We start from the raw sequence: 16,174 nt of genomic DNA, 5'->3' as shown, positions 1-16,174 counted from the left end.
TGACGTAAAACACACACCGCATGGAGACCTGGTGAATTGGTCCTTGAGAGTGTCACTTTTCTGACCTTAGGGGTCTCTGAAGGGTTTTGCTAATTTCTGCTGTAAACAATGAGCTGCTAGAAGTTAAAGTAGCTTAATTTTGAGAACGATGAAGCCTTTTTTCAAGGGGGCAAACTTTGCTCTCTCTAAAGGGAAGGTACACAGGCCCCGAGTCCTTCAATGGTATCTAAAGGGCACTAAATATGAATTTCTACTCTTGAACTGAAGTGGGTGATCACTGGTGCTAGGATTCCTGTTAGGAAAAAGGTGTACAGTTAGGCTGCAGCTGCCTGCAGGACGGGAGTTTGTGCTGTTTGCCAGGGAGGGAGCAGATCCTGACTGGAATCCTTCACCTTCCATGGATCAGCAGTTCAGTGCTTTCCTTGTTTAAAGGGGAACGTTGCTCAGCATCTGCTGAGAGGGAAACACGCTTCTCTTCAAGCCTTAACAGTGGCTGAGACACACAGTACTGTAAGATGCACTGCCAGCATATTTGGTATTTTAAGATAAAATATAGTTTTTCCTTAGATCAAATTCTTGTATTGAAATATTAAGTCTTACTGTAACCAGTTTACTCTTGTGTTGTTTTGGAAACTGAATCCTAGTGAACACCATGTTGGAAAGCTGTCATCTTCACTCTCCATAAGGTATTGTTTGTGATGGTCAGTTTATACTCCTGCCTTGTGGACTTTACAGCTGCAGGCATTGCCACGAGCCCACCCTTGTAGCCAAACTAATTTGTACTTTTCGTTCCATGTTCATTGACCTGCCACTCAGAATGGTGGATGTAATAATACCCACTGGACTGCTAGAGATTGGGTTTAAAAACTTGCTGCTATTTTTGGAAACCTGATATGGGTCATGTTAATTGTGCCTTTCATCACTGTTTCTTCTGTGTGCCAGAGTTGTCCATGTATATTTGAAGTAGTCACTAAAATAAATCTGTTCTCAAGTTCTTTCATACAAGGAGAGGACAGATCTCTATCTAGAGACAGTTGTTGCTTTACCATCGCAACACTCTTTAAGATCCGTACTTTCACACAGTCCCAAGGCAAGGTATTCCAATAAAACTGCTTTTTGGTGTCACTTAAACCCCTCATAATGTAGAGCTTATACCAGTATGTGCAAAATACCTGCAGTAAGAGTTATGCTACATAGACTTGTTGCAGTTAAATTTAAGCTACAGAGATGTGCAAGTAACTTGTTTTTAGGAATGTACTGAGAAAGTATTTGGACAAAATTGCTAACATGTTTACTGTTGTAAATATTTTAATAAAAAAGGACACTTCAAACTTTTTTACACAATTATCTACAATAAAGAGAAATTTACAACCATTTACAAAATGTTCTAAGTTTTTTTACTGTCAAAAATGGCTAACGTAAAAACAAAATAAACATTAGATACATGAAGTCCTGGGTTTATTTCACTCTGTATTTATAGAAGGAGCAAAGCATCTTGGTGAAGTTCCATCCACATGCTAGTGAGATCAAATAGAGCATGATGAGAAGTGCAAAGGGATACAAAAGAATAGCTGTGTTCTTCAAAAAGGGCAATGCTGAAACAGAAGCAACAATGAAGCAAGTATAAAGTAGTGCTCTTTAAAAGAGGTGCTTCATGTGGACTGGCCTTGGGGCAAGACAGCAAGAAAAAACAGTTCTGCTCTACTGTCCTCCTCAGACATCTCTGCCCTACTAATCCTACTGTTACCACATAATGCTTTTTGAAACTGCTTTACCGAAAACTACGGCCTTAAACTCATTAAAGAATTTTTACCTAATGCAAGCATCTTGAAGTGGATTTACGGAGGAACAAGAAAATCAAGTTGTGGTGCTACAGGTCTAATACAAGAAAGGAAGTCGGTAAAGTGGAGAATACAAATTCTCTGGTTAAGATGTACACTCACTGAAAATCCAGATTGGTAAATTTCTATCAAACTTCATTTTACCACAAGGAAAGAATTACTTCAACACCCAGCTGCGCCTCTGCTTTACAAATTAATAGACTAAGATCAAATGAATAGACTGAAAACGTTCTTTTGTTTTTAGTTTGTTTGATAAATACAAAAGAAATTGATGTTACTCACCACTGTATCCTAGGAATGTCACATAGATATAATAGCCGATGGCAATCAACCATAATGTATTCCCAACAAAATACCCAATGACAGAGTCAGATATGATGACATCTGCAAGAGATAACTGCTCTCAGCTGTTTTGATAGAGCACCATTTTGAAGCAGAGAGCTCCAAGTATTCTACTTACAGTTGATGAAGAACAGCTGGATAAAATGCAAAATTACTAGAAGTGGGTAGAAGGCATTCAGATGCACATCAAAGGCATATCCCCACTCCACATCATAGTCTCTGTTCTGCTGCTTCACCAGGTACTTATTAGAAATGAACCTACGTAAAAAGATATTTGAGACTACTGTTAATGTGAATCTATAAAGCTGACAATCAAAACATAGGTTTGACATAGCTTGTCATACGCAATTCCAGTTCTCCACCCTTTATAAAGTGTCTGCTATCTGGAAGAAAAAACATGCAAGAATCATGCAGACCAGAATATCGTTAAAATGTTTTTGTTAAAACTATGATTACATCCCCTGCAAGCAACAGACATCTGTAACACTGTATTACACTTCCAGTAATACAGAAACAAAATGCTTCTTTAAAGAAATTAGTGCTACAATCTATCAGTGCAGCCACCTGCTGCGACTTCTCTCTGTACGCACAGGGAGACAACTTCAGTAAAGTGCCCATACAGGATCAGCACACATCACACACAGATGGCTTATTTCATCTCTACAGAACTGGTGCACTGCAAAGACGGGAGGAGGGCTGGATAGTGCTCATAACACGAGCCCGTTCTTACTGAAGAGAAGTGCAAATGGAATGTGCACTGCCTGGTGTTAGAGGCTACGGAATAAGCCTCAGGACTGTGCTTCAGTTTAAGTTCTGCTGACATCAGAAAATTTATCACATTTAGAAGAGGAACAAGAAGTCAATACACACTCCGAAATAACTTAAGAGACCAGAGTTTTCATGAGTTTTCTGCCATACTCTGTGCCAAGGGTGGGGTCAGAAGGAGGCAGAGCCTGGGGGTGAGGCGAGATGAGGCAAGGCAAGAAGGGATTTAGTCTCATTAAGAATGGGGAGAGTTTTTGGAAAAAAAGGTGAGCCTGCACTTGAAGAAGGGACTTGAACCAAACTGGAGCCAGATGACTAGTATTGAGGCTGGCAGGAAGACAGTTAAAAGATAGAGGAAAATCTTCTGGTTCAGGAGACTGCACCCTGAGGCACAAATTGCTAGAGAATAGCAGGCTAGGAGAAGAGAGCTTTACTATAAGCTCTTCCCCAAGCAATTTATGGGTTGCTGTCCCAGACACGAGCATAGGTTAGATGGACTTTTCATCTATCAGCTACAGTGCTTGTATTTGCCTCATCCTCAAGTTTGCAATTACAAGCAGGAGTTCCTGAGGCCACTGTTTGAAAGGAATTTATCCCTTTTCCAATCAGCATCAGTTTAAGATGTCGGTTCTATCACTAAGAACTCTTCTATTGTTTTTACTTTCTTAAGTTCTTGGTAAAATAAAAATACTTTCTTTGGTGCCCTCCCTTTGCCGCAGCAGAGAAACAGCAGCTTCCCATTGTTTCATGGCTCCCTCATTGCTGCAGGACACATCCACAGTGCTGAGGCCTGGGTTGTAAACTGCCCTGCTCCTGCCTCTCCACTTTTGCAAGTCCCTGGACACTAGAAGATAAAACTGGCAGCGACTACCACCAAAGCAGCGAAGCTGCCACATGTGAGATAGAACAGATGTGGCTTGTTGTGGCCCTTGCTAAAATCTTCAGCAGGAAGCATGGGCTTAAAAAGCATCATCCTCAGGCTTACATTGCTTAATTTTTTCATTCATTATTCTGATTGAACAGTTTGGGTTTTTTTGAATACATTTTTTTATTTGGCTTTACTGCTGACTATTAACCAGCTCAGAAGAAAGAAAAGAAGCTGGAATAATACACACTTTCTAGGGTTTTTTTATCTTTTGCAGGAAACAGTGAAGAAAGAGATGTGTTCTTTTTTATTGCAACATTTTGAAACAATTACTACAATAGCACAAAACTTATAGGCAATACTTGCTTTATAAGTTTACCTAAACAAAGAACCAAGTGTCTTGCAAACAGCAGAGGACTCTCCATGTCTGAATAGCAATACTGAACTCAGTTTCAGAAATCACTACTTACCACATCAGAGTTGCAATCAGGAGGCCAACACCAACGCAGTCTATGAATACAACCCAAAGTAGCAGCTTTATTGTTTCAAAAAACCCCATGTCCAGCACAAATCCAAATCCTACAGTAGAAACTGAAAGCGCAAAAAGATTATTAAAGTCAGCTGTCAAAAGAAAGCATTAGATCTTAAACTGATGGGGTTTCTTTGAATATACTGTTATGAAATCTCCACTTTCTTTTATTTTTTCTCCCAAGATTTTCAGTCCAACAGCTCATTTTTTCCCACCAAAAACTAGATATAATGCAATTTATTCATAATATTATCCTCTCATAGATTGAACACTCATCTGTACTTGGGCTTAATTGTATTGCTCCACTCAAACTATTTAAAAAAAATTCACATAATGCTACAATAGAACATTCTTTGTTTTAGAAAAGCTCTTTGTTAACCCAAACCACGTGCGTGGTCATTCATAGTTTTGTTTCAAAGTTATATGAAATATTTTTGCTATTACAAATAGCAATATGCTATTTAACAGAAGACAACTGGGATAACACTTACTGAATCTGCAGTTCAGTCACTTACATGGGCCGCTTTGTTTATAGCTTAATTCTGCAATATACAGAATCTCACTCGGACTTTTATGGTAAAACCAGTATTTTATCCGTAATGTTCAGGTAAATCAAATATTCAGTATTTTTTAAGTGAAGCACTGCTGTGTGGTATGGGGTTTTGTTACTGTCTGTAAAGTTACAGGGAACTGCATAGTTTGAAATGCAACAGAAAATGAGTTGCAACAGTGATCAATTCAAGACTACACAATTTCAGTTATGCCAATTCCATTTTCTAATTCCCAGAAGGTTAGGCCCTTCCCTCTATTCTACTTTGACTAAAAGGTGATCCACATGGACTGGTCCCTTTTTTGCATGCTATTGGAAGAAAAATGAATATTTATCCCTAAATTTTCCCTCCCTCTCCCTTGCGCTGTCTGTTCTCCTGCACTCACCACAGAGCCAGATACTGAGCAGTACTAGGAAGGCAGGATCGTCTCTCGCCCATTGGTCCTTTGTCTGTTTTCTGTAGTGAAAGTTCCTATAAACCCTCTGTGGTGAAGTGAACAGGTAGAGCATCTGCCAAAGCGCAAACTCAAAGTCCATCTGTCGGAAGTGGAAGAGCCTCCGCAGGTACTTGTAGCGTTTCGCTCCGGCCGTGTGCCTCGCAGCATCCCTGGGGCTCAGCGCACCATTGCCCTGGCTCCGAGAACTAACCAAGGTGGTTGGCAGCATCTTGCTAAAGAAAGAATTTCAAAAGATGCATTTGGCTTTGCATATAGTGAGGGCTACAAATAAAATCACGCGACGCAGGCCCTGCCTGCAGTGCTGAAGTGACAAAAACTGAGCACGAGTATAAACAACGACAATTGTTGGAGCAAGTCCAGAGGAGGCCATGAAGTTGACAGAGGGCTGGAGCATCTCCCCTGTGAAGACAGGCTGAGAAGGTTTGGGCTGTTCAGCCTAGAGAATAGAAGGCTGTGTGGAGACCTCATAGCAACCTTCTAGTATCTGAAGGGGGGGAAACAGGGAAGCTGGAGAGGGGCTCTTCATTAGGAACTGTAGCAATAGGACAAGGGGTAATGGGTACAAACTGAGAGAGAATTTAGGTTATATATTTAGAGGAAATTCTTTGCTGTGAGGGTGGTGAGGCACTGGAACAGGCTGCCAAGGGAGGTTGTGGATGCCCCAACCCTGGCGGCGTTCAAGGCCAGGATGGATGAAGGTCTGAGCAACCCGGTCCGGTGGAAGACGTCCCTGCCCATGGCGGGGGGGTTGGCACTAGATGATCTTTAGGCTCCCTTCCAGCCCTTAACACCGCACGTTTCCACGATTTAGGGGCGGCCTGTCTGACAAACGCCCGCCCCCCCTCAGCGGGACCCGCGCTCCGCTCCGGGCCGGGAGGCGCCGAACGCCGCACGCTCCGCTCCGCGCCGGGGGGGATGTGGGGGTGTCTCACCTGCTGCCCCGGCCCGCGCCGCGACCCCGCCCGGCACCGACACCGCCACCGCCGCCTCCCGCAGCCTTCCGGCACCGTCCGCAGCGCAGGCGCCCGGGATCCTTCCCGGAGCCGCCCCGGCCCTTCCTGCCGCCTCCGGAAGCGGCCGCAGCGCCCGGCATGCCGGAGGCCGCCGGGGGCGTCGCCAGGCCGGGCGGCAGCGGGAGCGGCGCGTAGGGCCGGGCTCAGCGCCATGCCCAAGTACTACGAGGACAAGGAGGAGGACGGGCGCGCCTGCGGCGGCGTGCGGGAGGACCTGCGGCAGTGCCTGCTGGAGAGCCCCTGCGTGCTGCAGGTCAGCGCCGCCCCTGCCCGGCCTGCTCGCTCCCGTGTGCGGCACCGCAGGGAGTTACGGCTCCAGGGGAAAGCGCAGGCCATCAGAGCGAGGCGAAATGCCCAGTAAACCCTGTATGAAGTTGGAACTAGGTGACCTGCAGGGTCCCCTTCCAACCCAAACCACTCCGTGATTCTAGAAAGCATTTTGGTGTATCTTTGGCGAGCTGCACAGATCAAGTTTATAATCCTTTATTTTTCATCTACCAGGAAAACAAAAGCCCTAAACAATGCTTGAGGGAAGGACACTGTAGGAGTTTGCAAGTGACGTTCTTTGCATGCAAAAGATCAATGGTAAGTGTGGCGTGTCCTGTGGCAGTGGCCTGGATGCTTTCTGTCCTTTTCCCGCTTTTTTGAAGAAAACCATTTTAATTCAGTAAAGCTGGTGTCATTAAGCAGAACAGCTCCTGCCTCTGAATCCCATTTCAAATGCGGATGTTTGTATGCAGAAAAACTCTGTTCTCATGAAGGAAAAGTTATAGAGTATGAAAAACTGGAAAATGTGTTTATATTGAATTAATCTTTGAATGTCACAGGTAATGAGGTGGGTATTTTTACTGTTGTTTGTAGTGAAGTCTTGGATTAAAAAAATTCTGGAAGATCAGATAACTGTAAGATAAAATACTGACAAGACATTTTTTGTCTGCAAGGTCATCCAAAGAGAACCTGTATAGAGAACATTGAAATGAAATTAAATGAGACTCCCACTGTTCAGTCAGGATCTTGCATTGAATTCACATTGAGTCATTAATTTTCTTGGAGTACTTGAATTAATGATAACTAACAGTTTGGGTTTTTACATAGCTAACTATCCCATGTGATACTGACAAAAATGTAACTAGATAAAGTTTCCCCTATTTTGATAGGAGTTCCATGTCCAGAAATGTCTTTCCCGTGTTTCTATATTTAAAAGATAGTTAAGATGTGATAAAGATGGTATCAAAACTTTCTAAGCATGAGTTGTGCAGGGCTAATTTTTATTTTTAGCTGATGTGATACATAATGAAAAGTGCACAGCTGAAATGGTACCTAAAATTTTTTTCTATTCTGTATTAGTCATTACAGCTTTTTGTACCTCTCCTATATGAACCATATAAATCCATATAGTGACAAATTATTATTTCTGCAGACAGGAAAAATGCTGCGTATTAAATGTTTGAAATACCTGTATGATGCTGTAGTAGCAATATATACAGGTGATGTACCTGTATTTTTGTCTGGATTGTTAAGGCACCCTGAAACTTAAATTGCAATCTAAATGTATCCATGTGGGAAGAGGCCTGGCTCTTAGATGATTCTGTTTAATTGTCCCAAACTTTTTTTCTTGTCCCATTTTTTTTTCTTGTCCTGTTAATTCTGTAAATTTCAATAATTGGGCCCTGCCAAATTTTTTATTTGTTATGATAGTGAGGATTAAAGAGTGTCCAAAACCAAGTTAGACACTAGATGCAAATTTAATTTACAGTAGTCTAAAATGATTAGGGATTTTGCCTAGATGCTGTTTTCTTTGTGAGGAAATAGAATGTCTTATCAGTGTAGTAAGCTTCAGTAACTTTTAGATATTTAAGTAGGAACAGGATTTAAAGTGGAAGCTGCCAGATTATTGGATAAGCTATGTCATCATGTAGTCGAGCTCTTTACAAATTTTACTGCAGTTCTGAATTGTGGAAGAGAGTTAGTTAATGGAGTTAAAAGAAGCCTCCTCAATCTAATATCTGAATATGGCTGAGTTGCAATCTGTCGCTGCCATCTTCAAGACTATCTAAATTCAGAAGAATTCTCCCAAGGTCAAAGTACGTTTTTCTGCTGCACTGGGAAAGAAATTGCAATTTAGCTTCTGTAAGTACTGCAGTGTAGCTTTTATTTTAGCTTTACAGTCATCTTTAGCCTTCCATTAAATCTTTTTTTTTGTAATTGCCAAGAATAAACTTATACATTTTAGAAGCTGAATATTATTTCAGTTTTTACAGATAATTTCTATTTTTTCCAGACACTTCTTGTGTTTAAGTTATCCCTCTCCTCTTGGACATTTGTAGTGACTCCCACTTTGACCAAATCTGAATTTTCCTTCTTCAGTTTATCAGTTACATTTGGAAAAACTGATTTAAGCAGACTTACACTACCTTGTTTTAATGTGTTCTTTGACATCCTGCTATCCTGCTCTTGTCATTTGTGTTGTTCCACTGTTTATTTCAGAATGCACAGGACGCTTATCACATAATTTTAACTTTTGTGTGAGATATAAGATAATATAGTGTCTCTTTCATCAGAACCACCCTGTGGCTTGTTGGCTACATCACTAGTTTTCTTTACAGTGCCTTCTGCTTTATTCTGGCCTTTGTTCTGATGTTAATAAGTGCCAAGGTAGCACAAGCACCCTAAAATATTTCTTTTGCAAAATACCTGCTTTTAATATATTGACTTCAATTTTCAGTTGGATACCAGGGCAAGATTCAGAGGAAGGAAGGGATACTGAAGTCTTCATCAAGAGACCTAACCATGGGAATTCAGGGTTCATCAGCACTTTACAAAAAACAGAGACTAAAGTAAGAAGATTGTACCTGCTGTATCCTTTCACGCAGTGTTTTTGTGGAAGATACCTGCTCCTGAGTGTTCTGATAGATTGACCTGGATGTGCATTTAAATGTTAAAAAGAAGGCAAGCCTAAAGCTACAAGTTCTGGCCAAAATGGGTACTTGTCATGTACTTGAAATAAAATATGTGAAATCCAGAATAAGCTGCAGAATTTATCATTCTGTTTTGAAGTGGTCTTCTGTGACTTTACTGTAAATTCGGGTCATGTTTTGCTATTACAAATAATAGAAGATATGGAACTGGGAGTTCATTTGATATGTTGAGGAAGAGTTTTCTTAGCAGATTGGTATCCCAGAGGATATCTCAGGACAGAACTGTTTTCAGAGACTAAGAGTTGATCAAGGTTGTAAAATGTATGTGCAAATTGCTTCCTCTCCAGTAGGTTTGCTGCCCAGTAAATCTGCACTAATAGATGGGAGTGATGCTGTTTTTCATTCCCACACTGGTAAGGAAGTAGGATTTTTGAGGGTAACAGTGCTTAAACTGTGACAGTGGTCAACATTAACTGTTTCTGATTCAGAACTTTTTCCCAAAGGAATATTTCTTCTTTCAGCATCTCTGCGTCATTCCCTGCCTTTTGGAAGCCTTTAAAAAATAAATGGTAGTCTAACTTTTACAAGTGGAAACTCAAATAACTTCAGACAAGGTGATTAGAAACAAGATTAGGAAATAGTGAGAGAAGAGAGAGTCATAGTAACTTCTTGGCTGAAGCTTATAGCCAGGTGTCTGATTTACATTTAGTCTGAACAGATGCATGCAACACTTACTGTTTGTAAAAGTGATGACTTCAGTGAATGAGTGCATGTTGATTATTTAATTCTCTCTGTCTTAAGCAACTGTTCTGTGATCAAAGAATGTTTATATTCCTTGTATGTGTAGGACCTTATTTTTGCAATTATAAATCAACATTGATTTCACATTTTCGTGTTCTGTTGATTATAAGGAAGCTGGTTCATTTGTTCAAGTGCTGTAAACATCCCTTGTTTTCCACAGCCTAGTTACCATATTATCTCTTTACATACCCAAAAATTATAAAATTATGGCTATAAGAGTATTCTTAACTTAGCACTCTAATTTCAAAGTATTACTCACAAGCCTTCTCCATGGGGGAAACAAAAGGGAGCAAAATAAATAAAAAGCCATATGGCAGGTATTTAAATGTCAGTTAGAGAGAAGAGTGGGAATGGTATGTGGTTTTGGTAGTCAAGGGCTCTTCCATGGTCTGCTCTGTTACAGGGGCCTGGATGCTTGATGGTTCAGGTGATCTGTGTTCCTTTCTTGGCCGTAATCACTAAGCCTCACCTAATGGTTCTGCAGGAACTCCTTTTGGAAAGGAGCAGACAGATAACAGATCATAGAGAGACAGCTAGTTAGAGTTGTTTTTAGTAATTGGCTTGAATCCAGTGGAGATTGAGTGTTAAATTCAGTGTTTGCTATTGGACATTTAAGGATTTAATAATTAACAGAATATGTGTATTATTCGGTCCACTAGAATGTTACTGTAAAAACTTCCTAGTGGTTCACTACCTACCTAGAACAGTATAAAAATACCTATAATATATATCAAAATATTCATTTGCTCAAGAGACTATCACTGTTCAATTCCAGTGTTGTGTAACATCATATTCTGTTTAAAAATGACTACCTATATAATTGTCTTGGGACTTTGAGCACCGTTCTACTTGAGAAATACAAATGTTTCTTGTGGGAAAAATAATAATTTGTTTTATTAATGGAAAACCGTAGATACTATAGATTCGATTCTAGCTTTATTCCTAATACAATAAATGTTTTTATTTAAATATATTGATATTTTCATCTCATGCCTCGTGGTACACTACTAGGTTTTACTAAAAAGTACATATTTCTGTTCTGTGGTAGATTTTACAAGATGGAACTTGCAATGTATTTGAATCCGTGAAATTGGATTGCTAAGGACAAACGGTGGACATGGCTCCGAAAGGCCCATACTGGGTTTAGAATCAGAAATATATGCAGTGCTAATAATTCATATTGAATAAGTACGGGACACAGTTTGCAAAGAACTTTCCCTGCTGCTCTCGTTCCTCCCATTTGTTTTACGCAGTGGCAGAGCCAGAGGGTGCTGAATGTTGTCAGGACTGACGTCGCGGGCTGTGGCTCCGTCAGGGTTGGGACCTGTCTGTGTCATTACATCTGGTTTCGTCAATTAACGTGTTCTCTCTGTGGTCCAGTCCTGCGAACACGTTTGTATTTAAATAGCTGTAAACACATATTGTGGAACTGCAGAAATATGCCGTAGTCATTTACTCTGAAAATTCTTTAGGTCATTAACTCTGTTCTTTCAATTAATATGAAGTGATAAGCACATGAGTCTGTTTAATGAAGGCCCATGTGTACATATGCTGAAGTGAGTGAAAGGGGTTGGCGTTTAACAAGGATCGTGCATTTATTATTTAAATTATGCCTTCTAAAAGGAAGGACAAAGCATCTTTTAAAAAACCCTTTTTAGCTTCCAGAAGGTGTGAGTTTATATTACTGATTAAAGACCTTCATTATTCACTGGGTGGAATAAGAGGTTGGTTATATATTCTGTCTTCACTTTTAAGTTTCTGGAGAGCAGCAAGTTGGGTGAGATGCTTTTTTTCAAAGCAGACTTTTAAAATAATACTGTTTTTTCAGTGGAAGCCTGGAACAAACTAGATTGACACCTTCTGCTCATAAGAAGAGCATTAAATTGAAGTAATCTAAAAGTGCAGCCACAGAATGTAGGTGGTAAGCAGTATCTGTTGTTTAAGCCTGTGACTGGAAAACTTAAAAATACAGAACCGTAGCAGCTTTGTTGACACCATGAATTTCACAAGTACTCATGCTGCCCTAGCACTTGGTATGTGGTCATTTGGAATATGTGTATTTATTCTAAATATATGTCTTGTTATCTGTAGCTGAAGAGCACAACAGTTTAATTCCAGTCTTAAACTGTAGTTGACGGAATAGTAACCAGAAACCTTAAGATTATTTCTTACTTTTCTTTTTCCAAATGTGCATGCTGAATTTTCTGTCTCTGGCATTGTTTAGTTGGAAATATCTTCAGAAAATCATTAACCAGATATTACTGTAAGTAGAACACTCCCCAGTGACTTGGTTGACAGTCTGTAGGAAGAAAATTTTGTAAACATAGAGAGCAGCTTCTTGAAGTGGACTAGCTTTATTTTCAGGACTTGCAGTAGGTTCATTAATAATGTCCTTAAACACTGAAAGAGGAAGAAGCACTAAGATAAGAATATCAATATGTAATATAAGCTTATATTGATATTGCTTTTATTTAAATATATTGATATTTTGTCTTATGCCTTGTAGTACACTACTGGGTTTTACTAAAAAGTCCATATTTCCATGCTGTGGTAGAGGAAGTATTAGTACTATAAAAGGAGCTATGGAAAAATAGCAGATATAGAAATTGACTTGTAATTAATAAATGCTAATGATAAACTGCGCTACTGTAAAATTGTGCTGCCCTTCATTATCGTGAAGAATATAAACTTCTTCTAAGTCAATTTATGACAGGAAATTTTTATATTTTTTTGATGGTGGAAAAGAGAGGTCTAATATGTGTTAGCTATTGCTTGTCGTAAGCTTTTGATTCTGTGTCAGCCACACCTCTTTAATGGGCATAGCAGGATAGTTTTTGGAAATCTGTGTGTTAAGAAATCTGTTACAAGTTGCAGATCATTGACAGACTGAGAAAGATGAGGGTGAATAGTGTGCTGATGGTGAATTGATGTGTAAAATTTTGCATATAAAGGCAGAAACTACATAAAGCAGTTTATCAGCTGAGACTGGACATTCAGGTTCCTTCCTGCTTTATATTAGTGGTTAAAGTAAGAGTTTGACACCCTTCATCTAGTCTGACCTTCTCTGAAGGTTTTTATGCCAGAGAAAGGCATTGGCTCTTGAAAAGGGCATAAAATCTAATTATGTTTTCTTTTGATAGTATATTTCAGTACCTAGTAATCCCTGTGTTGAAAGTGCATGTCTGTCTTGTGATTAAAATTTGACTTCAGCTTTCACTTAGGGGAAAAGAAGAGGGGATGACTTTACAAAAGAGATCAGTATCTTATATTTTCCTGCTGGGATGCATTTGAAAGCAAGAAAAAAAAAAAGTATGCTTTTAATATTTCTCAGTGAAATGCATAATCTTGTGTTATGCCTGTCTTCCTTAGTCCCTTCAAAGACTTGTAATCTTCTTTTAAGAAGGAGATAAAACCCTGTTACAGTTTTTTTCATTCATCTACATACAGGTAAATTCTCTGCTTTCTTTGGATTGTGCTTCCAAGGTGGATATCACATTTGTCAAAGTGTTAAGTTAGGATCTCATGTTTCAATTCCTTGCGCGTTATGACCCTGATGCCTTTTTCAGAGTCAGTGCTTTTTCAGTCTGATGTTTTCCCAGTGTGTGGCTTGTTTTCCCAAGGTACAGCTTTGTGTTCTTTTCCTAGATGTATAGCCTGAGATTTGGCTATTTAAAAATAATAATTTTGAACAGTATGCTGTATGAGCTATTCCAGAACTCTTATGTGATGGTCCAGTTCTTTTGTTCACCACAGTGTCAGCTATTGGGTTCTCCACAAGTATAATTAGCAATGAGTTTATGTGTGCTTACACATCTTTGAAGAAAATGTGAAATAGCCTTAAATCTGGTAATGGTCCCAGAGCAGTTCTCCAAGTGCCTCTACTCAAATATAATTCTTCTCTGACAATTAATTTGTGAAATTTGTTACTTACAGATTTCTTTGATTAAGAAAACATAATTTTACAAAAAAATTAGGTAAATTAAAAACCTCTTGAGCCTATTCATTCCTGCCGTGCTGGTTTTTCTTGTATTTTGCCCTGGGTAATTCAGACTGCTCTGCCTACATGGTGGTTCTACGTGTCCTCCTTCAGTGCTGGTGCGAAGTAAGTGCCCTTCTGGTCCCTTGGGTTTTAGTGCTGTTTTTATTTCCTAATGCTAAGTGAACACCAGTAGTAAACATTGTTCTTCCAGAATCCTTGGTGGGGAGTTGTCCAGACCTGCTGTTAACAAAGGTTGTATTTTGCCTGATGATGATTAAAAATGTCATCAGTTGCAAATAAACTAAAATGTATTTTACTTCTTAATGCTGTCAAGCTCTCTATTTAAATTGAAGGATGCTAGTGATAATGTCTATTTGCTTTTAACACTTTCTTTACAAGTATATTTGATATTTTTATGAGAGGATGGCTTTAAGTTTGCATGGTATGCAGAGGAGCTCTTATTTTCTGTCTCTTTTTTGTTAAAAATCCTGGTGGGGTCATGAGCTTTGTGCTAAACTTTTGACCAAAGATAAATATTAAAAGTCACGTATGCTTGACTAGGCTCTTCTCTGTAAGATCTGTGTGCTTTTGAAGCAGGAAGTGTTTGCATAGCATTTCACCAATGACACTTGTAAAGAAAAATGAAGAATTCAAGTTGCATCTTCTGGCTTCTCCGTCCAAATTCAGATGGTATTGAGGACTTGAGCTGGCAGCTTCCAGCACAAGGGAACTGCAACAGGCAAATTAAAATTCTTACACTAGAGTGGTGTTGGGACTGACTCAGCTGGTGCTTGGCAGCGATCCTCTGCAGGTCATGCACAGTTGGCTGGAGGCATCCAGACAAGTGTGTCTGTGTGTGTCTCAGTAATACCTCACTTCAGCATGGTTCCTGCAAGCAGGAGCCCCTTGCATGCCTCCTGGCTTTTGTGCACTGTATAAAAATAATAGAATGAGCCAGAGCTGGACTGTGATCTCTTCCTACCTTCTTTCAAATTACACTGAACACTGTTTGAGCACGTTAAACTCCTCACTGATAGCAGCGTGCTACAGAAATTGGTTAAGAAATGGAGCCCAAGCTCTAGATACACAGCAGTTTCAACAAATGCAGTTGACTGAGAGAGCTATCGAGCATCTTCAAGTGTGGACCGTAAGTATGGATGGAGGAAAACTGCTGACATGTATAAGAAATACTGTGGCCAGCGGGACTAGGGAAGTGATTCTTCCTGTGTACTCAGCACTGGTCTGGCCGTACCTCGAGTGCTGTGTCCAGTTCTGGGCCTTTCAATTCAGGAAAGACACAGGTGCTGGATTGGGTCTAGAGAAGGGCAATGAAGCTGGTGAAAGGTCTGGAGCATGCGTTCTGTGAGGAGTGGCTGAGGGATCTGGGATTGTTTAGGCTGGAGAAGAGGAGGCTCAGGAGTGACCCTACTGTTCAGGGGTGACCTTATTGATTTTGTTTTTCTAGGACTACCTGAAAGGAGGTTGTAGCCAGGAGGTTGGTCTCTTCCTCCAGGCAGCCAGTGACAGGACGAGAGGACACAGTCTTAAGCTGTTCCAGGGGAGCTTTAGGTTGGACATTAAGAAGTATTTCTTCACAGAAAGGGTGATTGGATATTGGGATGGGATGTCCAGGGAGGTAGTGGAGGTGTTTGAGGAAAGACTGGACGTGGCACTCAGTGCCATGGTCTAATTGACATGGTGATGTTCAGTCACAGGTTGGACTTGATGATCTTAGAGGTCTTTTCCAACCTAATTAATTCTGTGATTTTTTTTTTATTAGAAAAGAAAAATCTGGATTGTTGGCTCAAATTATCTGGCTCAAACATCATCGCTGTGATATGGGTATTTTGCAGGCACGTGACGTTTCCTTTCCCAAAACCCCCATTTCAGAAGAAGATGCAGGAGAATCCTAATTCCTCTGGTTTTGGACGCTCCGGAGCCGGGGCTGGCCGGGGGGGCCCCCCAAGGCGGTGCAGTGCGAGCCGCGGCGGGCGGCGATGCCGCCGCAGGGGGCCGGGCCAGAGCCGGGGCGGGGCCGCCGCTGCCGGCGCCGTCAGAGCGGGCGGGCGCCGGAGCCGCTGGGGGCGCGGGGCCGGCGGGGCCGCGGGGCGGT

The 16,174-nt window shown here is 40.7% G+C and overlaps 2 protein-coding genes across 2 annotated transcripts; one reads left to right on the top strand and one right to left on the bottom strand.

The window, feature by feature from the left end:
- Nucleotides 1–1,290: 1,290 nt before the first annotated feature.
- Nucleotides 1,291–6,516, bottom strand: UNC50 (unc-50 inner nuclear membrane RNA binding protein). Its single transcript, XM_050332257.1, is given in 7 exon segments — nucleotides 1,291–1,595; nucleotides 2,124–2,225; nucleotides 2,302–2,441; nucleotides 4,284–4,404; nucleotides 5,279–5,562; nucleotides 6,283–6,374; nucleotides 6,376–6,516. Coding segments are annotated over 7 exon segments (1,017 nt in total). The 3' UTR covers nucleotides 1,291–1,458.
- On the top strand, nucleotides 6,385–14,385 carry LOC126648789 (cytochrome c oxidase assembly factor 5). The gene is made up of 3 exons (XM_050332265.1): nucleotides 6,385–6,616; nucleotides 6,865–6,948; nucleotides 9,089–14,385. Exons 1-3 carry the CDS (start codon nucleotides 6,515–6,517, stop codon nucleotides 9,128–9,130), a joined length of 228 nt encoding a protein of 75 aa, XP_050188222.1. The 5' UTR covers nucleotides 6,385–6,514; the 3' UTR covers nucleotides 9,131–14,385.
- Nucleotides 14,386–16,174: the final 1,789 nt, after the last annotated feature.

The sequence above is a fragment of the Myiozetetes cayanensis genome, unplaced genomic scaffold (genome assembly GCF_022539395.1).
Source record: "Myiozetetes cayanensis isolate MyiCay16 unplaced genomic scaffold, myiCay2020 scf5-8, whole genome shotgun sequence".
NCBI lineage: Eukaryota > Metazoa > Chordata > Aves > Passeriformes > Tyrannidae > Myiozetetes > Myiozetetes cayanensis.
This window is presented reverse-complemented; position numbering and strand designations above follow the sequence as displayed.